The sequence below is a fragment of the Artibeus jamaicensis genome, unplaced genomic scaffold, assembly GCF_021234435.1.
Source record: "Artibeus jamaicensis isolate MK-2021 breed Jamaican fruit bat unplaced genomic scaffold, CSHL_Jam_final contig_885, whole genome shotgun sequence".
NCBI lineage: Eukaryota > Metazoa > Chordata > Mammalia > Chiroptera > Phyllostomidae > Artibeus > Artibeus jamaicensis.
The window spans coordinates 332090-359270 of NW_026522001.1; the positions used below are offsets into that span (position 1 = coordinate 332090).

The 27181-nt window shown below is 35.5% G+C and overlaps 2 protein-coding genes across 2 annotated transcripts; both read right to left on the reverse strand.

Annotated features, from left to right (window-relative positions):
• Positions 1–303: 303 nt before the first annotated feature.
• LOC119047420 (olfactory receptor 4K2) lies at positions 304–1257 on the reverse strand. Its single transcript, XM_037142859.2, has one exon. It carries the CDS (start codon positions 1255–1257, stop codon positions 304–306), a length of 954 nt encoding a protein of 317 aa, XP_036998754.2.
• A 17715-nt stretch (positions 1258–18972) lies between these two features.
• LOC119047419 (olfactory receptor 4K2) lies at positions 18973–19932 on the reverse strand. The gene has a single exon (XM_037142858.2). It carries the CDS (start codon positions 19930–19932, stop codon positions 18973–18975), a length of 960 nt encoding a protein of 319 aa, XP_036998753.2.
• Between the last annotated feature and the right edge of the window lie 7249 nt (positions 19933–27181).

Sequence of the window (27181 nt, forward strand, 5' to 3'; positions counted from 1 at the left end):
TCTTTTTATCAATGAACAGGATATTAATCTTGAATTTCCTAATTAGAATAGTCACTCTTGGAATTTATATTCTTTGCTTCTAGAATAAATTGCTTTTGCCAATTTGCTTTTCCAAAATTTAAAATGTATTTTAAATATATGCATGAAATAGTTTTAAAAATAAGCTTACCTTGAATTTTTACAAACTTTGGCAATTACAGTTTAATAAGAAATAAAAGCCTAGTGGATGCTGTGTATTCAAAAACTGTGGTACTTAATGCCTAGTATGTTAAAACTAGAAGTTAAACTAGAACTAGATGTTAACTAAAAATAATGCAAAGGAGTTGTCTTGTTGGAATTTAGAAGTCTATTTTTTAATTTTCTCATGGCTGTCTTCACTTCTTGGTTTCTCAAAGTATAGATTACTGGATTCAGAATTGGAGTAAAGATGGTATAAAACACAGACAAGATCTTGTCTACTAAAAAACTCCTTAGTGGCCACATATAGATGAAGATGCAGGGCCCAAAGAACATGAAGACAACAATGAAATGACCTGTGCAAGTAGAAAGAGCCTTAGACGACCCTCTTGATGAATGGTTCTTGATAGTAATGAGGACAATAACATAAGAATTAAATAAAAGAATAAAGCAGGACAAGGCAATTATGCCACTTGTTGAGATCATAAAGAGGCCCAGGACATAAGTATCCACACAAGACAACTGGAACACCACAGGAAGGTCACAGAAAAAACTGTCTACGTCATTGGGACCACAGAATGGTAAAGTGAGAGCAAATATGACCTGGCTCATTGAATGTATGACTCCCACAACCCAGGAAGCCACCACAAGAGCAACACATACCTGGGGACTTATGATTGAAGCATAGTGGAGAGGCTTGCATATTGCAATATATCTATCAAAGGACATAGCCATAAGTAAAATTATCTCTGTACCAGTAAAAAGGTGTAGAAAAAATATCTGAGTGATGCAGCCATCAAAGGAGATAGTTTTGTGTCCAGTAAGGTAGTCTGTAATCATCTTAGGGGTGGCAAAAGAAGCAAGAGACATATCAATGATGGAAAGGTTGGTAAGTAGGACATACATAGGTGAATGTAGGTGAGTGTCAGCTATAACTGTGATGACTATGAAGCTATTACCCACCATTGTTGCCACATAAAACAATGAAAACACCATGAAGAAAAACATCTGCAGCTCCCAAGAATCAGAGAGTCCCAGTAAAACAAATTCAGAAACAGTAGATTTATTGGCCACATCCATTGTCCTGAATGATAGGTAGAGCCCTATATTTAAAAAATCAAGAGAAAGTATGATACTATCAAAGCAAAACCTCCATTTTCAAGAATTCACATTCATAGCTTTGTTTCTTCTATGAAAACTTATCTTTACTATTCTTGACAAACTCATTCGGTATATTAGTTTGAAAGATAATGATAGGATATTATGGATCACAGTGGAAAGCTACTTAAGTCATAGATGATTAAAATAACACTTTCCTTTCTGGAACTAATGGGCAATCAAATGGTGATTATATCGTCATCAATAGAGCTACTTATCTACATTTTCCCATCCATTTGTTTACATAATCCTAAAGCTAGCTTTGAGGGTAAGTGCTCACTTACCCTGGGCTGATAATATATTAAACACATACATTTAGATATTTACAATTGATTTGCAATGATATTCTTACAGAAAGGACATATAAAAATTATATCACATATAAGTGACATGGACACTTAAGCAACATTATAGACAGACTTCAATGAACAGTTGCACAACTCTAACAAATTTCCAAAGAAAAATTCTTAACATATTCACAGATAGAAGTTATCTTGCTGAAACCCATCAGAAAGATAGAAAAAATTAATTTTTCTGATATTTACCTAGCAGAAGAAGACCGATTTATTATCAAGTTTACTACAACATAGCCAACCGTACAGTTCAGGAAATGACATTCAACTTCTTTTCTTCTCAGTTTCTGTTTTGTTAAAATAGAAGTCTGTTACTTCTGCAAATATTTATAATTCTATGAGTTAAAATTTTACCTGTCTCCTAAAGAATATATCACATAATTTTAATGAGAAAGTGCTTGAAGATCAATCTTTTTAGTCCCACACACTCCTTGAATTCTCCTTTCATACATACCAACATATGTAAACTATTTTATCAGTCTTAGCTCCATGGAATAGGGGTTAGGAGATGGAAGTAGAAAGGGCAGGCATTTAAAATCTTTTAATAGAAATCATTGATAAAACATTTTTGCTTACAAGATCTATAGCAGAATCAGGGCTTCAGATTATTCACAGCATTACACGGACTCTGACAGAACACATATAGAAGACAATTTTAAATATAAATAAATGACCTGATTGAATCATTAGTTGTTTAGCATCTGTAGATAAAATGAATATGGTAGGGACTTGGGACTTGACCAAGAAATAGTCTTGCAAAGGGATTTATTAAACAACAAATGTGGTATTTAGTTTTCAACAGGAAGATACTTCAAGAGTCTTAGGGGAATTTACAATGATTGTTTTCACCTGGACCTGAGAGATTCAGGGAACAGAAGTTAGGAAAGCCATTTAAGAAGTAGCATGAAATATTAAGTCAATAAATTTTAATAAACATTTGTGTGAGTTCTTTATATATTTTGGAGATCAAACCCTTGTCCAAGGTATCATTGGCAAATGTATTTTCCCATATGTTTGCTTCTTTTTCCATTCTCTTTTTGATTTGTTTTATTTTATTTTTTGTTGTTCAAGCGCAGTTGCCTCCACTTTCCCCACCACCATGCTCCCATTCCCCACCTGCTCCCACCTCTCACCCTCAATACTAGTCCCCTTTGGCTTTGTCTATGGGTCCTTTATATATGTTCCTTGACCATCCTTCCTATTCTTTCCCCTGTTACATCCTCTCCCACCCCTTCTGTTTACTGTCAGTTTGTTGTTTATTTGAATGTCTCTGGTTACATTTTGCTTGTTTGTTTATTTTGTTGATTACATTCCATTATAGGTGGGATCATATGGTATTTGTCTTTCACCACCCAGATTATTTCACCTAGCATAATGCTCTCCAGTTCTATCCACATGGTCATGAAGAGCAGGAGTTTGTTCTTTCTTTCTGCTGTGTAGGATTCCATTGTATAAATGTACCATAGTTTTTTCATCCACTCATTTATTGATGGGCACTTAGGTTGCTTCCAGCATTTGACTATTGTAAAGTGTGCTGTTACGAACACAGAGGTACATAGGTTCTTTTGAATTGGTGTTTCAGGATTCTTAGGGTATAATCCTAGTGGTGAGGTAGCTGGATTGGAAGGCAGTTCGACCTTGAGTTTTCTGAGGAAATTTCATATTGTTTTCCCCAGTGGTGTCACTAGTCTGCATTCCCACCAACAGTGTACTAGGCTTCCTTTCTCTCCACACCCTTGCCAGCACTTGTTTGTTGATTTGTTATGATGGTCATTCTGACTCATATGTAGTGGTATCTCACTGTGGTTTTAATTTTCATCTTTCTGATGTCTAGTGACATTGAGCATCCTTCCATATGTCTCTGGGGCCTCTGTATGTCCTCCTTGGAGAAGTGTCAGGTCCTTTGCCCATATATTTTTTAAGCATTTTTTAATTTTATTTATTTATCTTTAGAGGGGAAGGGAAGGAGAGAAGGAGAAAAACATCAATGTATGGTTGCCTTTTGTGCCTCCCCTGCTGGGAACTGGCCTGCAGGGAAGTGGTCTGCAACCCAGGCATGTGCCCTGACTGGAAACCGAACCGTGATTGTCTGATTCGCAGGCCCATGCTCAATCCACTGAGCTACACCAGCCAGGCCTTTGCCCATATTTTAATTGGATTGTTCATCTTCCTCGAGTGGAGTCATGTGAGTTCTTTATATACTTTGGAGACCAAACCCTTGTTTGAGGTGTTACTGACAAATATATTTTTCTATATGGTTGGTCCCCTTTCCTTATCACCGATGTTTTCTTTAGCAGTGCAGAAGCTTTTTATTTTGATCATGCCCATTTGTTTATTCTTGTCTTTATGTGCCTTGCTCTTGGGGACATATTGGTCAAAATACTGCTGTGTGTATGATCTGAGATTTTCCTGCCTATGTTCTCTTCTAGGACTTTAATGGTGTCATGGCTTATATTTAAGTCTTTTATCCAACTGGAGTTCATTTTTCTGTATGGTGTAACTTGGTGGTCTAGTTTCATTTTTTGTACATACCCATCCAGATTTCCCAGCACCATTTGTTGAAGAGGCTATTTTTACTCAATGTTATGCTTTTGCCCACTTTGTCAAATATTAATGAACCACACTGACATGGGTTTATTTCTGAACTCTATATTCTGTTCCATTGATCTATGTGTCTGTTCTTATGTCAGTACCAAACTGTTTTTATTACAGTGGACTTGTAATGGACTTTGATATCAGGTATTGTGATCCCTCCTACTTTGTTCTTCTTTCTCAGAATTACTGAGGCTATTCAGGGTTGATTATGGTTCCATATAAATTTTTGAGATGTTTGGTCTATATCTGTAAAATATCTCATTGGTATTTTAATAAGGATTGCATTTAATCTATAAATTGCTTTGGGTAGTATGGACATTTTAATGATGTTAATTCTTCCAATTCATAGACACAGTATATGCTTCCACTTATTTGGGTCTACCTTAATTTGTTTCTTCACCAGGAAGACAAGCAAGCCAGTTAAAAAATTGGGCAAAGAACCTGAATAGACACTTCTTCAAGGAAGATACACATAAAGTCCACAGACACATGAAAATATGCTCAACATCACTAGCCATTAGAGAAATGCAAATTAAAACCACAATGAGAAATCACTACATATGAGTCAAAATGGCCATCCTTAGTTAATCAACAAACAAGTGTTGGCGAGGTTGCAGAGAAAAGGGAAGCCTAGTACACTGTTGGTAGGAATGCAGACTGGTGCAGCCACTGTGGAAAACAGTATGGAATTTCCTCAGAGAACCAAAGGTGAAACTGCCTTCCAAACCAGCTATCCCACTGCTGGAATTTACCCTAAGAATTCTGAAATACCAATTCAAAAATCCTATGCATCCCTGTGTTCATAACAGCACAATTTACAATAGCCAAGTGCTGGAAGCAACCTAAGTGCCCATCAGTAAATGAGTGGATGAAAAAACTATGGTACATTTATACAATGGAATCCTGCACATCAGAAAGAAAGAAGAAACTCCTACCCTTTGTGACAGCGTGGCTGGAACTGTAGAGCGTTATGTAAATGAAATAATGTAGGTGGTGAAAGACAACTACCATATGATCACACTTACTAGTGTGACATAACCAAAATAAAGAAGCAAGGAAAATACAACATGAGACATTGAAATAAAGAACAAGCTTAGAGTAACAAGAGAGGAGGGGGGAGAGGGATAATAGGGTATAATAAAAGAAGGGCCATCAAGGGCCATGTATAAAGGACACATAGACAAAGCCAAAAGGCATAGGTTCCAGGGTGGGAGGCAGGGATGAGTGTGGTAGGGGATGTGGTGGAGTGAAAATGGAGAAAACTGTACTTGAACAACAATAATAAATAAATAAATTAATTAATTAAAAATTTTAAATGAATAAATAAAAATTAAAAAGAAAATACTGAAACACCAATCTAAAAGAACATATGTTCCCATAGCAGCGTTATTTACAATAGCCAAGTGCTGGAAACAGTCTCAGTGCCTATCAGTAAATGAGTGGATCAGAAAACTATGGTACATTTACACAATGGAATTCTGTGCAGCAGGAAGAAAGAAGGAGCTCCTACTTTTTGCAACAGCATGGATGGAACTGGAAAGCATTATGCTGAGCATAATAAGCTAGGTGGTGAAATACAAACACCATACGATCTCACCTTTAACAGGAACCTAAACAAAAGAAACAAGCAAAATATAACCAAAGATAATGAAATAGAAAACAGGCTGACAGTGACCAGAGAGGAGAGAGGAGGGAATTTCAGGGGAAAACGAAGGGTTTACAGGAACAAGTATGAAGGACATATGGACAAAAACAAGGGGGTGGAAACCGGAGGAAGGTGGGGATGGTTTGGGGGGGTTGGCTGGGATGGGAGGAAAAGGCAGAAAATTGTACTTGAACAACAATTAAAATAAATAAAAAATAATAATAACCTCAAATGAAGATGGATTAAATGCTCCAATCAAAAAACATAAGGTAGGCGAATGGATGAGAAAACACAACCTGCATACATGCTGCCAACAAGAGACCCACCTCAAAACAAAAGATCTATGCAGGCTGAAAGTGAAGGGATGAAAAAAAAAACATTCCAAGCAAATGGACATGAAAAAAAGCTGGGGAGAATCCAAGATAGTGGGGGAGTAAGTGGAAGTTACACTAACCTTCTCCTAGGACCAGTCTGGAATTACAACTAAACTGTGGATAAATAATCCAGAATAACCAATTGAACACTAGCTGGAGAAAGTCTTATAACCATGGATAGACGAAAGAACACTTCACTACAATGTGACTATTAAGGAATGTTGAGGAGGCACGAGAGTGCAGCTGAAGTTCTGGAGGGATAGTTCATGTCCTTCCAGACATGGAGGGTTTCCATTTGAGGGTTTCCCATTGAGAAGTGTGGGGTATAAACCTTAAGCTCAGTTCCCCAGCTTATAGCACCAGAGCCAGAAAGAAACCAAGAGAACATCAGGCTGTGAAAAGCAGCAGGGTTTCTGTCTGCCAGGGAGAGAAGGCAGGACATGCAGAGAGCCTCTTAAAGGGACAACACACAAAATTTCATTTTCATCCACTTATCCTGGGCTCTGGCAGAGAGAAGGCAGAGTGCACTAGAGACTTTCGAGAAGAGTTTGGGGCTGGTGCCTCTTGGGAGAGAACTGAACAAACAGCTACCAAGATCCCTACTAGGAACCGCCCTGCCTGGTTTCAGGAATTGTAACTGCCCCCCATGGCTAAGTGAGCAACCTCCAGAATTTGGGCCACAGGAGACAAAGCTTGTCTCTGGCAGCAAGCGTTGCTTCTGCTTCTTCCCCTGTCCCCAAAGCATGGTCGATGTCCATGGAAGGTACGACCCCTCAGAGAGGGGCAACCTAGGCCAGACACAATCACTTGGGAGGCTATCATGAAAGGACTTGGGGGGCTGTGACAAAGAGGGAGCAATGGACCCTCATCCCCCCAGTTATTGTGACATAGCCCGAGTCCCCATTTCCATCTGGGAGAAGCACTGCCTGGCTCTAATCCACTTAAGCCTAAAAACTTATGATGGGGAAGAAGGTACAGCTCTGTGCTGGGAAGGGTAGGTATTCAGGGTAAATCAGGCATAAGAAAGAATATGTAAAAATCCTGTGAAACCTGCTTTGTTTAGAATGCTCTCATTTAAATGATAAGGGTCCAAGCAAGAAGTTTGTTCCTCAAAGTTTTATGGCTCATTAGCTATCTGACCCTGACTGAGAATAAGCCCTCATAGTTCTTTGAATGACATGTATTGTTTGATCCTTACCTATATTCTTGTGCAAACGAGCCCAATAAAAGCCCCTTGAGCAGAGAGCTCTTGGCCCTTCCCCTTTGAGGGATCTCCCCAAGCAGATCATGTCTTGGTAGTGTTTACTTTCATCCGTGGTGGACTGGGGGACTTTGCCAGAAAAGTCGCCCCCACAGATCCCCATGTTGAGTCATTCCCCATACTGCAGAAGCCATCTTTGTCAGTAAAATCACTCCTCTTCAAGTGGTATCAGACTGAGGGGAAACAACAGCCCTGCCCATAGAGATTACTCTGACCTACCCACTGGTGCATAAACTGGACTGCTGATCACAGCTTGATTTTATTAACAGCTGAGTAGTTTAATAGCTGATTAGTTTAATATCTAATGTAGACAATACAAAAAGCAGCCAAAATGGAAAGACAAAGAAACAGATTCCAATGAAAGAACAAAAAAATTCTTCAGAAGAACTAGATGAAATGGAGGCAAGCAGCTTATCAGATAGTTTAGAGTAATAATTATAAGGCTACTCAAAAGCATGAAAAACATAGAAGCCATAAAAAAAAGACTAGTCAGAAATATAAAAAAATGCAATATCTGAAATAAATAATACACTGCAAGGAATATACAGTAAGTTAGAGGAAGCAAAGGTTAGAATCAGTGTTTTGAAAGACAATATAGAAAAAAGCATGCCCAGGCAGAACGAAAAAAAAAGAATTTTATAAAATGAGGAGAGCTTAAGAAACATTTTGTACAACATGAAACATAACAACATCTGCCTCATGGGAATACCAGAGAAGAGAATGAGCAAGCAATCAAGAACCTATTTAAAAAAATAATAACCAAAAACTTCCCTAATCTGGTGAAGGAAAAAGACACATGAGTCCAGGAAGCTCAGAGAGTCCCAATCAAGCTGGACCCAAAGAGCCCTACATGAGACACATCATAATTAATATGACAAGGCTTAAAGACAAGGACAGAATCCTAAAAGCTGCAAGGAAAAAGCAGGTAGTTACAGACAGGGGAGCACCTATTAGATTGGCATCTGATTACTCAATAGAAATATTTCAGGCCAGAAGAGAGTGACGTGAAATATTCAATGTGATGAATAGCAATGAACTACAACCAAGGATACTTTACCCAGTGAGGCTATCATTTGATATCAAAGGAGAAATAAGGAGCTTCCCCAACAAGAAAAACCTAAAGGAGTTTGCTAACATCAAATCAATACTGCAACCAATGTTAAAGGGCTTCCTTTAAGAAGAAGAGAAGGAAAAAGAGAAAAAAATGAGGAAAACAGTCTAACAATAATATGGCACTAAATGTGTATCTATCAATAATCACCTTAAAAATAAATGGCTTAAATGCTCTGACTAAAAGATATAGAGTACCTGAATGGATAAGAAAACAAGACCCATGTATATGTTGCCTCGAAGAGACCCATCTCAGATCAAAAGATATAGGCCGACTAAAAGTAAAGGGTTGGAAAAAGATAATTCATGCAAATGGAAAAGAAAGAAAAGTTGGGGTAGCAATACTTATATCTGACAAAATAGACTTTAAAACCAAGGCTATAGTAAGAGACTAAGAAAGACACTATGTAATGATAAAGGGAACAATCCAACAATCTTACACACCCAACATAGGAGCCCCTAAAATATGTGAAGCAAAGCTTGGCAGACATAAAAGGAAAAATCGACAGAAATGCAGTCAGGGTTGGGGTTTTAACATCCCATTGACTTCAATGGCTAGATCTTCCAGACAGGAGATCAATAAGGAGACAGTGACCTTAAATGACATACTAGATCAGATGGATTTAATTTATATCTTCAAAGCATTTCACCCCATAATAGCAGAATATACATACTTTTCAAGTGCACATGGCATGTTTTCTAGGCTAGACCACATGTTGGGACACAAAACAAGTCTCAATGAACTTAAGAAGATTGAAATTATACTAACATCTAGTCTGACCACAGTGCTATGAAGCAAGAATTAATCACAAGAAGAACACTGAAAAACACCCAAAGATATGAAAGCTAAACAACATGTTATTAAACAATGAATGGGTCAATGATGAAATCAAGGAGGAAATCAAAAGATACCTTGAAACAAATGAAAATGAGGGCAGAGCAATTCAAAATTTGTGGGACACTGGGAAAGCAATCCTAAGAGGGAAATTCATAGCATTCATTGCAGGCCTACCTCAAAAAAAAAACACAAACAAACAAACAAACCAAAAAAAAGCTCGAATAACCAATATACCTTCACACTTAAAGGAACATAAAAAAGAACAGCAAACCAAGCCCAAAGTGAATAAAAGAAAGGAAATAATAAAGGTCAGAGCAGAAATAAATGAAATAGAGTCTTTAAAATGATACAAAAAATCATTGAATCAAGAGCTGGTTCTTTGAAAAGATAAACAAGATTGACAAGCCATTAACTAGACTCTAAGGTAAAAAGAGAAAGGACCCAAATAAATAAAATCAGAAATGAAAGAGGAGAAATAACAACTGAAACTGAAGAAGTATAAAGAATTGTGGGAAAATATTGTGAACAATTATATGCCAACAAACAGGACAACCTGGATGAAACAGATAAATGCCTAGAAACATACAATTTTCCAAATATAAATCAGGAAAAGTCAGAGAATCTGAATAGAAAAGTTACACCTAATGAAATTGAAGCAGTAATAAAAAAAAAAACTCCCAACAAACAAAAGCCCTGTCCCAGATGGCTTAACTCGTGAATTTGACCAAATATTCTGAGAACTTACACCTCTCCTTCTCAAACTATTTCATAAAATTCAAGAGGAGGGAAGGCTTCTAAACTCATTTTATGAGGCTGGCATTAACCTAACTCCAAAATAAGATAGACATTACAAAAAAAATTATAGGACAATATATCTGATGAACATAGATGCTAAAATCCTAAACAAAATATTAGCAAATTGAATACAGCAATGCATTGAAAAGATCATACACCATGATCAAGTGGGATTTATTCCAAGAATGCAAGGTTGGTACAATATTAAAAAACCAATAAATGTGATCCACCACATAAACAAAATGAAGTGTAAAAACCACACGATCATACCAATAGATGCAGATAAAGCTTTTGATAAAATCCAGTACCCATTTATGATTAAATTTCTCAACAAAGTACAAATAGAGGGAACATGCCTAAGCATAATAAAGGCCATATATGACAAACCCACTGCCAACATCATCTTCAATGGGCAAAAACTACAAGCATTTACTTTAAGATTGGAAACAAGATAGGGATGTCTGCTTTCACTTCTCTTATTCAAAATAGTACTGGAAGTTCTAACCACAGTAATCAGACAAGAAGAAGAAATAAAAAGCATCCCACCTGGAAAGGAAGATATAAAACTGTCTTTATTTGCAGATGACATGATACTGTACATAGAGAACCCTAAAGATCCCTCCAAGAAACTACTAGAACTGATAAATGAATTCAAGAATGTTTCAGAATACAAAATTAATATCCAGAAATCAGTTACATTTTTATATGCCAATAATGAAATAATAGAAAGTGAAATTAAGAAAACAATCTCATTTGCAATTATTCAAAAAGAATAAAATACTGAGGAATAAACGTAACCAAGGGTGTAAAAGACTTATACACAGAAAATTATAAGACACTGAAGAAAGAAATAGAAGAAGATGCTTCCAATAAATGGAAGCAAATATCATGTTCACAGATAGGAAGAATTAACATCATTAAAATGTCTATATTTTCCAAAGCAATCTATAGATTCAACACAATTCTTTTCAAGATTCCAATGACGTATTTCACAGAATCAGAACAAAGACTTCAAAAAGTTATATGGAATCACAAAAGGCCCTGCGTAGAAACAGTGATTCTGAGAAAAAAGAGCAATGTTGGAGGAATTATGCTACTTAATATCAAACTACAATACAAGTTCATAGTAATCAAAACAGCCTGGTACTGGCATAAAAACAGACATAGTACAATAGAATAGAGAGCCCAGAAATAAACCCACACCTTAATAATCAATCAATATTTGACATAAAAAGCAAGCCCATATAATGGGCTAAAAATTGTTTATTAAAAAAATGCTGTTTGGAAAATTGAACAGATATGTGTGGAAAAGTAAAAACAGGCCACCTTCTTATACAGCACACAAGAATAAATTCAAAATAGATCGAAAACTTAAATGTTACACCAGAAACCATGAAAGTCCTAAAAGAAGACATAGGCAGCAAAATCTCATACATTGCTCACAGAAATTTTTTATCAGATAAATTTCCTCAGGTGAGGAAAACAAAAGAAAAAATAAACCAAGAGGACTGCATCAAACTAGGAGTTTTTGCATAGCAAAGGAAATCATCAACAAAATAAAAAGACAACCCACAGAATAAGAGAACATATCCACTGATACATCTTATAAAGGGTCAATATCCAAAATTTATAAAGTACTTATAAAACTCAACACCAAAGAAACAAACAACCCTTTCAAAATGGGCAGAGCACTTGAATAGACTTCCCCAAGGCAACACAGATGGCCAATAGGCATATGAAAAGATGCTCAATGTCACTAATCAGAGACACACAAATTAAAACCACAATGAGATATCACCTCACATTGCTCAGAATGATCATCATTAATAAATCAACAAACAAGTGCTGGCAGGGATTTGGAGAAAAGGAAACCCTAGTATACTGTTGGTGGGACTGCAGACTGATGCAGCTACTGCAGAAAACAGTATGGAATTTCATCAAAAAACTAAAAGTGGAACTGCCTTTTGATCCCATGATTCCACTGCTGGGAATATACCCTAAGAGGTCTGAATCACCAATTCAAAAGAACTTATGCAACCCTATGTTTGTAGCAGCACTACTTACTATAGCCAAGTGCTAGAAACAGACTAAGTGCCCATCAGTAAGTAAGTGAACCAAAAAACTGTGGTACATTTACACAGAGGAATACTAGGGAGCAGAAAGAAAGAAGGAACTCCTACCTTTTGCGACAAAATGGATGGAACTGGAGAATATTATGCTAAGTGAAATAAGCCAGACAGTGACAAACACCATATGAACTTACCTATAAAAGAAACCTAATGAACAAAAATAAACTAATGAGCAAAATAGAACCAGAGACATAGAAGCATGGTGCAAACTGATAGTGACCAGAAGGGAGGCAGGAAAGGGAGAATAGTGGAAAGAAGGAGAAGGGACCAATCATGGAGCATGTGTGAATGACCCATGGACATGGGCAACAGTGTGAGGATTGACTGGGAATGGAGCATAGGCTGAGTGAAGGAGGGCAAAGGGGGTTAATTGGGACAACTGTAATAAATTAATAATAATTTTATTTAAATCAGAATATTTCACTCTTAGAGAGATAAGTTCTTAGCAGTATATGCCTCACCAGGAATGCCTAGGTCTCCTCTGTAATCTCTCCTACTCTCTTCACCAAGCCCCAGGTAGTCTCAGTTGCCTTAATATAAAGTCTTCCACCAACTTCCTTGTCGTACCCCAAGAAAAATTCATCCACATACCATTCAGGGGAGCAGGCATCAATAAGGTCATTTCAGGGTATGGCAGGAGAAGGCATCCTGGAAAATAGCTTCAATGTGCAAGATTATGGAAAAAGAAAAGAAGAGGCAAAAGGAGGTTCTATTTCCACAGATTACTGGGCTAACAGTTGCAAGTCAGCTCACCATGTTTCATTATGCTGGTCAAGTAAGCAAATTCAAGGTTGTACAGGAGAGATTGGCAAGCGTTAAGAAGAAGTGGGATAACTTTTCTCCTGTAGCTCCAATGCAGAGTGCAGACTATATGTTTAGCACACTTTTATCCACCATAGAAAAAGTAAACAAGACAGAACTTCCATAAAATTACTTGAGAATGCTGTAAAGAGTTCTCACAACAGGAACTGGCCAAAGCTAGCCTGCTGCTTATAATCTGCTCTCAGTTACTCAGTACTTCCCCATTATTTCTACAATATACTCATATCTATCATCCTATTTCCTGGCCACCTTCCTTCAACACAGTCTCTCTTTCCAATACTAGTGACTCTACATCCTGTTTTCTAAAATTAGTAAATGACATCAAACTCCTGAGTTCCCTTGACATTTTTATCATTCTCTGCTTTGGCCCATGCTGTTCCTACTCTCTGGCATATTTTCCCCCAACTTAGCCTTTCAATTCTGATTGAGCACTCCATCTCAGAAACTTTCTCTAACTCTGGAGGCACATTTAGACATGCTTTTTCCTAACTCTTCATGTTACTAAAAATACATATCATGCTAATTATGATCATTCATTTTCACCAGCTTTTTAAAATTAAGTATAATCTTTTATAATCTCTTAAGGGTAGGTATAATGTCTTATTACTTCTGTTTACAAAGAACACAAAAGTTCCTGATATGTAAAAGGGGGCAAAAAACATTTCTTGGATTATCTTTACTGAGAGAGGAGAGAAAGGTGTCATCTGTTTGACAAAGGCAGAAAACCTTACTTATGATAATTCATCTCTCTACTGATTGAACTACTTCAACAAGAAGCCAATCCTATCCCCCTGCAATTAAAGATACACTTGGAAGAACTAACATAGCTTTTCAATGTACAATGAAATGCAAATAATTAAAAGCAGATTCCTACTGGAGTGCAGTCAAGGAAAAAGAATCAGGACATAGGAGGAGAAAGAATTAGAAAACAGAAATAAAACACATTTCTTATACCCCACTTGGCTTAAATCCTCATGTAGAAATAATTTGTAAGAAAGTTACTGTTCCCAGGTGATTTAATGAATGCTGTTTTTTAAGACTGAGCCATCCAAAGTTGGAGACAAGAGTGGATTATCTCAAAGAAATTGAATAGACACTTTGAGAAGGACATGCAGAAGGCCCATAGATATATGGGAAAATGCTCAACTTTGCTAGCTTATAATTCTTTGCACTGGTAGGGAGAATGCAGACTGGTACAGCAACTGTGGAAAACAGTATGGAATTTCCTCAAAAAAATTAAAAGTGAAACTGCCTTTTGACCCAGCAATTCTACTTCTGGGAATATATCTTAAAAGTCCCAAAACATTAATTCAAAAGAATATATGCAGCCTTATGTTCATATCAACATTATTTACAATAGTCAAGTGATAGAAACAGCCTAACTGCCACACATCATTAGATGTGTGGTTAAAAAAGCTGTGACACATTTACAAAATGGAAGACTATGCAGCAGTAAAAAGGGAGTTCTTACCTTTTGCAATAGCATAAATGGACCTGGAAACTATTGTGCTAAGTGAAATGAGCCATCTGGTGAAAGACAAATACCACATGATCTCATTTATAAGTGGAATCTCATGAACAGAATAAACTAATGAGCAAAAATAGAATCAAGGGCATAGAAACATGGAACAGACTGACAGCTGTAAGAGGGGAAGGGGAAGTGAAGACCAGTTGAAAAATGGTGAAGGGATTAACCAAAGAACATACAGGCATGACCCATGGGCATGGTGATTGACTTTGGGAGTGGGGATAGGCTAGGTGGAGGAGGGTAAAATGGGGGAAATTGGGGAGACTGTAATAGCATAAACAATAAAATATTTTTTAAAAAAAGAGTGGATTATCTCAGAGTGAGAGTTGAAGCTGGACAAGTTATAGGTATGGTGATGAAAAGGCATATGAAGCATTTTAAGTTCTGTATTAAGGATGACAATCTGCTGGCATAATACACATGAATGGAGTGGCCTGATAGAAAATGAGGCCGAGATGGAACCTCTGGTACTTGCCTTATCTAAAAACTCTGGTACTTGCCTGATCTAAAAACTAGCTTAGAATTCTGGCCTAAGTTTGGAGGGTTTGTGTTTGTCTTGTTTTTGTTTTTTTAAGAAAATTCATCAAGCTGTATTTTTTGTGTGTGAAAACTCTTTTTAGTTTTATTAATTAGTTTGATTTCTTTACAAAGCTTTGAAAGAAGACAAAACATGTTGAAAATGCAGGCTATTGTGGCTTGCAGCCTGTTGGCCTGCAAACACTGCCTCCTTAAGAATGATGAGAAAACTAGGATTAGAGGGGTTAATTAAATTTGCTCCAAATCACAAAACTAGTAGGTGATGCACAGCTGAATTCAGATGAGACTATCTGTCTTTAATGGTGCTTTTTACAATCCTCACTCCAGAAGTTCATAGTTGTGTGTGCATGCACATGTGTGTATACACACACGCACAAATGTACCAAAGACCCCTTTAGATGTTCAGTGAAGCCCAAAGTTTTCTCATAAAAAAATTCAAAAACACAACATAAAATACATAAGAGCTCAAAGAAAAGCAACTATATTAAAGTATAGTTATCAAAATACACTATGAGGACACAGAAATGGGCTCTACCACAAGAAGTCCCAGATAGAGATTACATGTTTACCCTAAAACTTCAGGAATATCTTACTCAGATGACATGTCTAATGCTACAATTTTATGGTACCAAACTTAACAATATCCTGGGCAATAGTTCTACCATGTCTCCAAATAAATTATTCTTTTATATTTTTATATATGTGAGCAAAGTCTTGCTACCTATAGTTGAAACTTATTTATTAGTGTGCTATACATAAAATGAAGAATTATCATTACTTATTTCCCAGTTCATATTTTAAATATTTTAAAGCATTGAATTACTATATTATGAATAGGTAAAAGACATAAAATATGTAAGTAAATTTTATCACTTTTTAATTATGTAACTTTATTTTTAAATGTTATTGTAATAAAACAAGATGCTGATCTGTTAAACATTGTGTAATTATTATTTTTCCCTTTCATGCAAACTTGGAATATATTTCAACTTAAAATAAATAAGAAATCTCAAAAATATAATACTTTTTTTGAAAAACATAGGCAAACAAAGGACAGTATTAACTATAGAAATGCACAAAAGATTCATAATTGGCACAAATCCAATATTTCAACATTAATTAATGTTAAGTAAATTGACACACCCTATTACAGTTTTAAAACCATGCCTTTTAAGGTCAAGTAAGCACATCTCTTTCCACTCCAGTATCCTGATGATTTTTACACAAAACTTAATACGACAACAATAACAATATTATTAGTATTATTAAATATTAATGAGGACCAAGTACTGTTAGTTATGTTACATGTGTTTTGGCTTAACTTTCACACAATCTCTAGGGGTTAAACACTATGTGCACATTTTACAGATTAAGAAACTTAGTCTTAGAAACATGTTCGCTCAAGGTTCCACAACAAAAAAGTTGTGGGACTGGAATTCAACCTAAAACTGACTGATCCTACCTAATTGCTAAATATGTGTCCCTCAAAGACAGAGAAACAGACTTTGTACTTCAATGGATCCCCAGCACCCAGTAAGAGCTTAAACAAAGGGGTGCATATAAATAATTATTGAACCAAAGATTGAAATTTTAGAAGCAAGGTCCACATTCTAAACAAAGATGATAATTTTTGCTGAATAATGGAAATGTGACAAAAACATGTACCTACCTTGACCTTTTTCATTTGTATGACTAGTTTTGAAGCAAGAAGAAATAATTTATGATTTGACTAAAATACATAGATCCAATATTACATTTCTTCATAAACTTTTGCAGATTATTTAATTTCAGATATTAAATATTTCACTTGGAGGTTGTTTGAGCTAAAACATGCAGAGACCTTAAAAGTTAAAGATAAATATAAGAAACTATTAATGCCATTTCTGTCTTTGCAAGTTGGAAGCTCATATTTTTCTCAAAGTACTTGCAAAGTGTCTGAATCCATGATGACAGATATTATCCTAAATTTTTTTCTTACACTTTAGTAAGTTCTAGGAGATACGACCTGTCAGTATTGTTATTCGTAGAAATCTCTAAGTATCAGGCAATTTAAAATAGTTCCCCACCCCCAAGTTAGAAATGGAAAACTGGAAAGTTCTCTATTTTCTGCCATATGTCTTAACAAGCCACAGTCTTAAGTCTTAAAGGCATTCTAAAATTAAAGCATCAGGTAGGAATGGGAGGGAGGGGGATTAGTGGGGGTAAAATGGGGACAACTGTACTTGAACAGCAATTTATAAATAAATAAATAAACAAAAAACCAACAAACAAACTATCAAATTCTGTTTGCTAGTGGTTTGGCCTGAATACAATTATTATTCAAAGGCATACTACTTAAAAATAAGATGTACTGTATGTATCTATGGGGATGGGAAAGGAATGAGGAAATGACATTTTTACAATCCATTCTGTGTCCACTCTACATAAAAGCCACAACAAACAATTAATCCACTTTTATTATCCTTGTATTAGATATTAAGAAGAGATAATGAGGTAAAGTGAATCTCCCAGGATAACACAACTAGGAAATGACAGATCTAAGATTTATTATGATGTCCATGTATCTTTGGAGTAATGACCTTTGCCTCTTACAGTGATTCAGGCTTGAGCTAGCTCTGTAAACTCTCTGGACCTTAGGTTCTTTAGCTGTTAGGGAAATTAATTAGCCAGTTAATTTTCAAAGACCATCTTGTAATAAAAAATACATTTAACTTCATCAGTAATAAACCAAGTTTGGAATAATTCTGCTATATATTTGTTAAATTATTTTCATCTTTTCCTTCCACAGTTTATATTATATTGAAAATGAGATCCAAAATGCATACTAAGACTAATAAAACTTTTGAATATTTTATTTGGAGATTAAAAACATGTCATAAATTTAATAGTTAATAATTTTCCAAATGTTTTGTCTTAGTATTAAGTGAATTCATCATATCTGTGATATTTAGCAAGGTTTTTATGGCTTAAACTTTAAAAAATTCCATTTGATTAATTACCTGCTATGTCAATTATTGAGTGTTGTAGCAATTGTATACCTATTAAGAAACTGTATTATGAAATCTCAGATACTCCAAACTATTCACTTTTGTTGAAAGTTGACCCAGAACTCAATTACACTCTGAATCAAGATTGTTTAAGAGTATTCAAAAGAATCTCTTCACAATATCAATTTTTCCATGAAAATGCTCTGCTGTTATGAAAAACCCTGTTTTGCCCAATACTCGAAATTAGAGTCCTACATATGGATACCATCCAAGTACCACAAGGATGTAAAGCTGAGTGGTGTGTTCTGAGTTAGAAGACAAATGAGCAATATCTTATCTTAGGCTTCTCTAAGTAGTATTAATCTAAAGTACATTGATAGAATTCACATCTACAAATCCCTGACTTTATGTTCACAAATTTTATAGTATGTGCATTTTTCTATGAAAATAACATATATTTTAACAGGTTTTAAAATGGCTTTACAATCTCAAAGGATGGCAAATACTGTACTGTCTTTTAAGCGAGATATTTCATATCTCTCAATCTGGCTTTTTATTTTCATGATTTTAGACTAAATGACTTGAAAAGCCATTTCTAAGTTTAATTTTCTATTGCATCAAGAACAAAACTATGATACTAACTCTCATACAGGAGATCTCTGTTCATTGCACTGGATATCTTAATGTGGTCATCCTAAGATTTAAATATCGGTTACTTAGTTTCTTCATCACAGCTGTTTTCACTTCCTGATTTCTCAAAGTATAGATAAGTGGATTCAAAAAGGGAGTGAAGATGGTATAGAAAACAGAGAGAACTTTGTCCACCAGGAAGTTTGTGAAAGGCCACACATAGATGAAGATGCAGGGTCCAAAGAACAGTAACACAACAATGAAATGTGCAGTGCAGGTAGAAAAAGCCTTAGATGATCCTGTGGAAGAGTGATCCTTTATAGTAACAAGAACAATGATGTAGGAGGAAAGCAAAAGTAGAAAACTTATAAGAGCAATCACACCACTGCTGGAGATCATAAAGATTCCAAGAACATACACATCTATACAAGCCAGCTGGATGACCAAAGGAAGGTCGCAGAAGAAACTGTCTATAACATTGGGACCACAGAAGGGTAAATAGAGAGTAAAAGCTAACTGGCTCATTGTATGCAGGAAGCCCACTGTCCAAGAAGTTACCACAAGCCCAACACATACTCTGTGGCTTATAATTGTTGAATAACGGAGAGGTTTGCATATGGCAATGTACCTGTCAAAAGACATAGAGATCAGCAGCACAATCTCAGTCCCAGTAAAGAGGTGCAATAAGAAGATCTGAGAAATGCAGCCTTCAAAGGAGATGGTCTTGCGCTGAGTGAAGAAGTCTGTGATCATCTTTGGAGTGGCAAAGGAGGACAAGCACATGTCAATGAGAGAGAGATTGCTTAGCAGGAAATACATGGGGGAGTGAAGTTGTGGGGTAGACAAGACCGTGAGCAAAATCAGGCAGTTGCCCAGCATGGTCATTAAATAAAAAATGGAAAACATCACAAAGAAGAAAATCTGGAGCACAGGAGAATCAGTAAGTCCAAGTAACACAAATTCAGAGACTCTGGAATAGTTGAACTGCTCCATCAATCTGTAGACTGTTCTATAATGACAAAAATGGAACAGAATAATAGAGCTAGAATCTGTAATAAGTACATATGAAGGAGTTATGAAATCAGTTAATAATTTCCTAGAACATTGATTACCTAAAATCCAAATAACAACTATTTCCATGACGATTTTTCTTTTTGGAATCGCTTAACAACTGACTAGCTTCAGTACATGTTGGGTTATATTTATCACATACACAATAATATTCCTGTTCTGAATACTGACTAAGGAGTTACATAGTCCATACACTAAGTTAGCATTCTCTACTTAATAAGTCAGATAAATAAAAAGTTAAATAAGGGTCAAAATCTCAAAAGTTTCTTTTAACCACCCCCTGCCCAAATCCACTATTGTTAAGTACTGGATCTAACAGTTGAATATGATTGCAGAAGACCCACTTAGTATTCTATGAGTGTGATAAATGACTTTTTATTTAAGTGAATTCCCAACTTTCTCAGCTACAGAAAAATCCAGTACCATTCTCATTTCACTTGCATACTTTCAAATTGTTTTGTTGTTATTGATTAGTACTATTTTTAACTATTAATATATGAATGATAAATTAATTTCTTAATTACATAAAACTACTGATGAGCAGATGGTTTACCTGTAACATATGAGTGCTATTCTAAACCTTATTACTTTATAATCTTATGGAAACATTTAGAAAAGAGAAATCCTTCTTTTATCTCTCCTTGTGCTACTCAAACACATTTATTTTTTATGACTAGAAAAGAACAGATTTTAGGACTAGACCAGGAAATATATAAGATGAGTGTTGGGTAGAATATAAGATGCTCAAAACAAAACAAAAACCCACATAGATGGTGGTTTGTCAAAGTGACACCAGAGCCAACTGAAAGGGAAAAAAAAGAAGGATACTTTTAAAACTTATTTTTCAAAACTGACTTTTCAATTTACAGTACATTTCAATTTCTGCAAATATCTCCTGTGACATTTTACATCTAAGTGACCTTCTGTTTTCCCATTTGGTAAAAAAGATGGCTCTACCCTAATTTACTTGCACACATTTAAATTGTTCTGTCAACGTTGATAAATATCTTTAAAACTTGTCAGAGGACAATATTCCAGAAATCTTAAAACTGAACTGTGTCAAAATGGTTAGGGTTAAAGGGTTCTTAATATGCTGTGTGGCCTTGATCATTCCTCAGTAGCCTCTCTAAGACTTGGCCTCTTTGCCTCTGAGAATTAAATTAGATGGTCTGTATAAAGCACTACAAAGTATTTTCTGGGCTGCATTCAACAACTCTATAGGTTTCACAATGCAAATTTAAGAATAATGTGCAAAATAATCAGCTTGTTTTATTTTATTAATAGTGATAGTAATAATACTAATTGCAAGAAAAATATTCTAACAGTTTTAATTAGGGGGGACTAGGTGGAGGTGGGCAATGAGGGAGAAAATGAGGACATTTGTAATAGTGTCAATAATAAAAATAAAGTTAAAAAAAGAAATGCACATAAAAAAAGAAACAGATATGTCTTCCAAAACAATTTCATCTTTTTGAGGTTAAATTACTTCTTTTCATATGAAAATTATATGTGTATCTTAATATATTAAATGCATTGAAAATTCTTGGCCTTATATACTTAAATATTTTTTCTATTTTCCTGACTTAATAATGTAATTATCAATGAGAGCATGGAAACTCTTACTATATCTATTTTATGTGCATGTATTCATTATATATATATACATATATATATACATATATATACAAGTTATATATACATATATATATATAATGAATATGTTATGTATTCATTTTCAGTGAATAAAAAGATGTCAAGTTTTTTCCTCCTTTCATCTTCAGAAAGGCATCTCTAATACCTATTTAGTGAAATCATCCATCTTTATGTCTTCAAGCTATATATTTTTTCCTTACTAACCTTCTATGATTTTGGCTTTATATAATTATTAAATGAATTTTTTTTTGCTACCTGAAGAATACAAACTTCAACTGCTTTTCAAGATTCTTATTATTTTCAGCTGTTAACCTACCAGCTACTCATCAGAAATCAAAAACATCATATCTTTCATGATTTACAAACCTACTAAAATCACCGCGGTCTTCAGTAAGCATCAGGAGGGTGGAGTATGGACATATATTTTCTCTAGTCTTGGTATAAAAGCCACTGGAAAGCAGAGACATTTAGATCAGGGACTAGACATTACAGTCTATTTGCAGTGGGAGTTATTAAAATGTGGAGCAAACTTTTTCCAAAGTTGCAAGAACTGTGAGACGTGTCTTTGCTATTTAAAGTGAGGGTGCACATTCACAATGAACAGTGTTCATTATAGAAAGAGCACAACAGACATGGCCTGAGAGAAAAGTTTTGAGAAGTTATTTAAGAAGCATTTAGGGAGAAAAACTTTAGAAAAAATTATTTTATTGTTATTCAATTACAGTTAGCATTTACTTCCCACCACTCCCCCTAACCCCAGCCATTCCCACCTCCCTCCTTTGCCTCCATGACCCCCCTTTGTTTTGCCCATGTGTCCTTTATAATTGTTCCTGAAAACCTTCCCCTCCTTTCCCCATTATCCCCTCCCATCTCTCCTCTGGTTACTGTCAGGTTGTTCTTAATTTCAATGTCTCTGGTTATATATTGCTTGCTTGTTTGCTTTATTGATTACATTCCAGTTAAAGGTGAGATCATATGGCATTTGTCCCTCCACCTGGCTTATTTCACTTAGCATAAAGTTCTCCAGTTCCATCCATGCTGTCTCAAAGGGTAGGAGCTCCCTCTTTCTTTCTGCTGAGTAGTATTCCATTGTGTGAACATACTTTGCTCCTTTGAATATGGAAACATTGCCAGCTTTCTGCCCCTGTGTTCTATGTCCCAAAGTTGGAAAAGTATGCTTTTAGGCTAAAGCACATTGGCAGCAGCATACTCTTGCTTATTGAAAAAAATCATTTAAAGGAAAGAACCATGCATTAAACTTTCTTACAGGACATTGAAAATTACTACACTATGTGGAATCTAATAAACAAACTGGCCTAACAAGGAAAATAGAGACAGACTCATAGATAGAGAGCAGGATCACAGCTAAGAGGGGGTGCAATTAAGGGGTGGAGGGACTGAACAATAAGGAAAAAGGACTCATGAATATGGACAATAGTGTGGTGATTGCTGAGGAAGTGAGCATAAGGGGATGAAATGGTAATAGAAATAATACAATTGAAAAATTAGTACAGGCTAATGAGTATAATAAAAACTGCTGCCATGCATAGGTGAAATCTGGGGAAGGGGAAGTTAGAAAGTTCAAAGTAAATGGAAGAAGTGAAGACAGTTACTATGCAAGTACATTAGAGGAATGATATGAGAATTAAATTATTCAAATAAATGTAAAGCATTCAGCACAATGCCTGGCACAGAGAAATTGCTAAATAAAATATAGTAGGAGGAATAGCAGAGGTGATTATAATTATTAACATTATTTTTTGATATGTCCATGACATATAATCTAGAAAGATATTGGATATAGATTCTCAACCTAAAACCATAATGGGAGGAAGCATTTTCAGGAACAACTAAAAAGGACACATGGACAAAACCAAGGGGTGGGTGGAAGCAAAAAAGGTAGGTGAATGTAGCTGGGATGAAGGAGAGTGGTAAGGAGTAAATGCAGATGACTGTAATTGAACAACTTGAAAATAATTTTTAAAGCCCATAATGAGAATCTTGTCATATTTACTTGAAGACCAAACATTTATCTCTGGCTTGGTTTCCAAATCCAACTTTCTCCCCAAATAGCTTAGTAATTTCAGCTCTTCACAGCTACCATACATTTCCCACAGGACTAGCAATAGAGCCCAAGAAATTCTTCCTCAGCTGATTACAACCTTTCATAGCTCTAGATTTTTTTAAAAACAACTTTTTTCTTTTTTGGATTTTATTAAAATTCTCATCTGTTAAAGAGAAAGAAAATGACTTTTAAAAAGCCAACCAACACACACAAAGATTTGGTAAATCTAAAATCCTAAGGTGTTTGTCCTGGTTTGAAAGAAAAGGCAAGCATACATCAGCAAAATTAAAAGGGAACCAACTGTGTAGGAAAATATATTTGCCAATGATACCTCAGAGAAAGGTTTGATCTCCAAAATATATAAAGAACTCACACAACTCCACTCTAGGAAGACAAACAATCCAATTGAAAAATGGGCAAAGGTCCTGAACAAATACTTCTCTGAGGAGGGCACACAGAGGGCGCAGAGACATATGAAAGGTTGTTCAGCATCATTAGACATCAGAGAGATGCAGATTAAAACCATAATGAGATATCAACTCACACCAGTCAGAGTGGCCATCAAAAAGAAATCAAAAAAACAAGTGTTGGAGAGGATATGGAGAAAAGGGAACCCTAGTGCACTGTTGGTGCAAATGCAGACTGTGGAAAACAGCCACTGTGGAAAACAGTATGGAGTTCCCTCAGAAAACTAAAAATGGAACTGTCTTTTGACCCAGCAATTTCATTGCTTGGATTATAACCTAAGAATTTTGAAACACCAATTCAGAAGAACTTATGCTCCCCAATGTTTATGGCAGCACAATTTATAATAGCTAAGTGCTGGAAGCAACCTAAGTGCCCATCAGTGAATGAATGCATCAAGAAACTGTGGTACATTTACACAACGGAATACTATGTAGCAGAAAGAAAAAAAGAACTCCCTTCCCTTCATGACAGCATGGGTAGAACTGGAGAGCATTATGCTAAGTGAAATAATCCAGGCAGTGAAAGACAAACAGCACATGATCTCACCTATAAGAGGAATATAATGAACAAAAGAAACTAATGAGCAAAATAGAAGTAGAGACATGGAAACATGAAACAGACTGACAGCTGTCAGAGGCAAGGGGGGAGTGGGATAAAGGTGGGCAAAACGGGAAAGACAAAGAACATGTAAAAATGACCCTCAGACATAGATAAGAGTTTGGAGATTGACTGTGGGAGTTGGGGGTGGGATGGGTGGAGGAGGGCAAAGGGAGAAAAAATAGGACAACTGTAATAGAATAACAATAAATGGTGATTTCATAAAAACATTTTAGTAAACTCTATGTAAGTGTTTTGACTTAACCAAATAATTTCCAACCTATTTCCAGAAGCAAATCAGGTGGGAGCAATTAAAAATTAATATGCAAAAGGTTAAATACTCAAAAGTATTAAAAATATAATATTTAAATAGCATGAAAGAAGCATGTAATGTGACTGAAAAATTAATGTAAGGGACCTGAGAATGAATATATATATTTACAATATTAAAATGTCTATAGTATTACGACCTTAATTGGCAAAAAGGACTTCAACTAAAACTAAGGTTGCTAATCAACTATAGAATAGGTAGATTATCCTGCATTAATGTAGTGGGCTGAATACAACAACAAGTGTCATTAAAAATGAAAGACAAACTTTGTAGATACCAATGAAGTAATTCTAAAGTTTATATGGAAAGCAAAAACCCTGAAATAGTCAACACAGTACTAAAAAGAACAAACTATGAGGACTCACACTAACAATTTTAAGACATATTCTGAAGCTACTTGAATCAAGACAGCATAATATTAATAAAAGAATAGATATGTAGATTGATAGGACACAATTCAACCCCTAAAAATAGACCCATACAAGTATAGCCAAAGATCTTTGACAAAGGAGCAAAGGCAACTCAGTAAAGAATGGACACACTTCACAATAGCTTGATCATAGACCTAAATGTAAAATGCAGAATTATAGCACTTCTGGAAGAGAAAATATAATGGAAAATTAAGAAATGTGGGGTTTGGCAATGAGTTCTCAGGTGCAAAACCAAAATCATAATCTATAAAAGAAAGAAATTGATAATTATGATTTTACTAAATTAAAAACTACTGTCCTGTGAAAAACAGATAAAATAAAAAGAAAACCCACAGACTAGTATAAAAAGTCTGAAAAACACTTCTTCAATAAAGAACTTCAAGATACACAGAGAAACTCTTAACATTTAACAATAATAAAATGAACACAATTTTAAATGGAGAAAAAGACAATTCTCCAAAGAAGATAAACAGATGGCAAATAGACATATTAATGCCCAATGTTAATTGTCATCAGAAAATTGCAAATAAAAGCAATTTGAGGTACTACTACATGCCTATTGCACATGGTTAATGAAGAGTCAGGCTCCCGCATCCAGATGTCTGGGCAACTAAGATAAGCAGCATTCACATAGCTTTGAGAAAAGGCCCACATGAGCAGAATCATGCTGTGTTATACAATATCTTGGCACCCTGCAAGCTTTGTGTGCACTTAGTCTATGAGGAGTTGGGACTTCACTAGGTGCAACACTCAGATTATGGCATGCATGGATCACCCCACCCTTGAATAAAGGCATGTCAAGCATTCCCACGGCGCTGCAAATTTTCTTCCATCTTCCTGAATCCTGAGTGAACCTGCCTGTCCTTGAGAAGCTGCAAAATATACTGGAAGAGATAAAGTCCAAAAAACATGACTCTGCTAAATGCTCCTGAAGATGTAGAGCAACAAGAACACTCACCTTTTGCTGTGGAAACTCTCACTTTGGAAGCTTGGCAGTTCCTTGCAAAGATAGACTTATTCTTACCAATCACATTTCTAGGTGCCCAACTGATTCAAAAACTTTTGTCCACACAAAAACATGCTCATGATATTTATAACAGTTTCATTGATTAAGCCAAATTTGAAAGAAACCACAATGTCTTTAGGGGTGAGTAAATAAAAAGACTGTGGTACATTCAGACAATGGTATATTGTTCAGCAATAAAAGGAAATGATTCACTAGCCATTAAAAACATGGATGAATTTAAGATACATATTGCTAAATGAAAGAAGCCAGACTGAAAAGGCTATACACTAAATGATTTCACCAAAAAAGATCCCAAATACTCTCAGCCATCTAGAGAAAGAAGAACAAAAGTATGAAGGATCACAATATCTGATATCAAACTATGTTATAAGGGCACTCTAATCAAAACAGTCTGGTAGTGGCAAAAACAGACACACAGATCAATGGAACAGAATAGAGAGCCCAGAAATAAACCTGTGTCTCTCTGGTCAATTAATATTCGACAAAGTGGGGAGAAGCATAATATGGAGTAAAAATAGCCTCTTCAATAAATGGTGTTGGGAGATCTGGACAGGTACATGCAAAAAATAAAAAATGAAACTAGATCACCAACTGATATC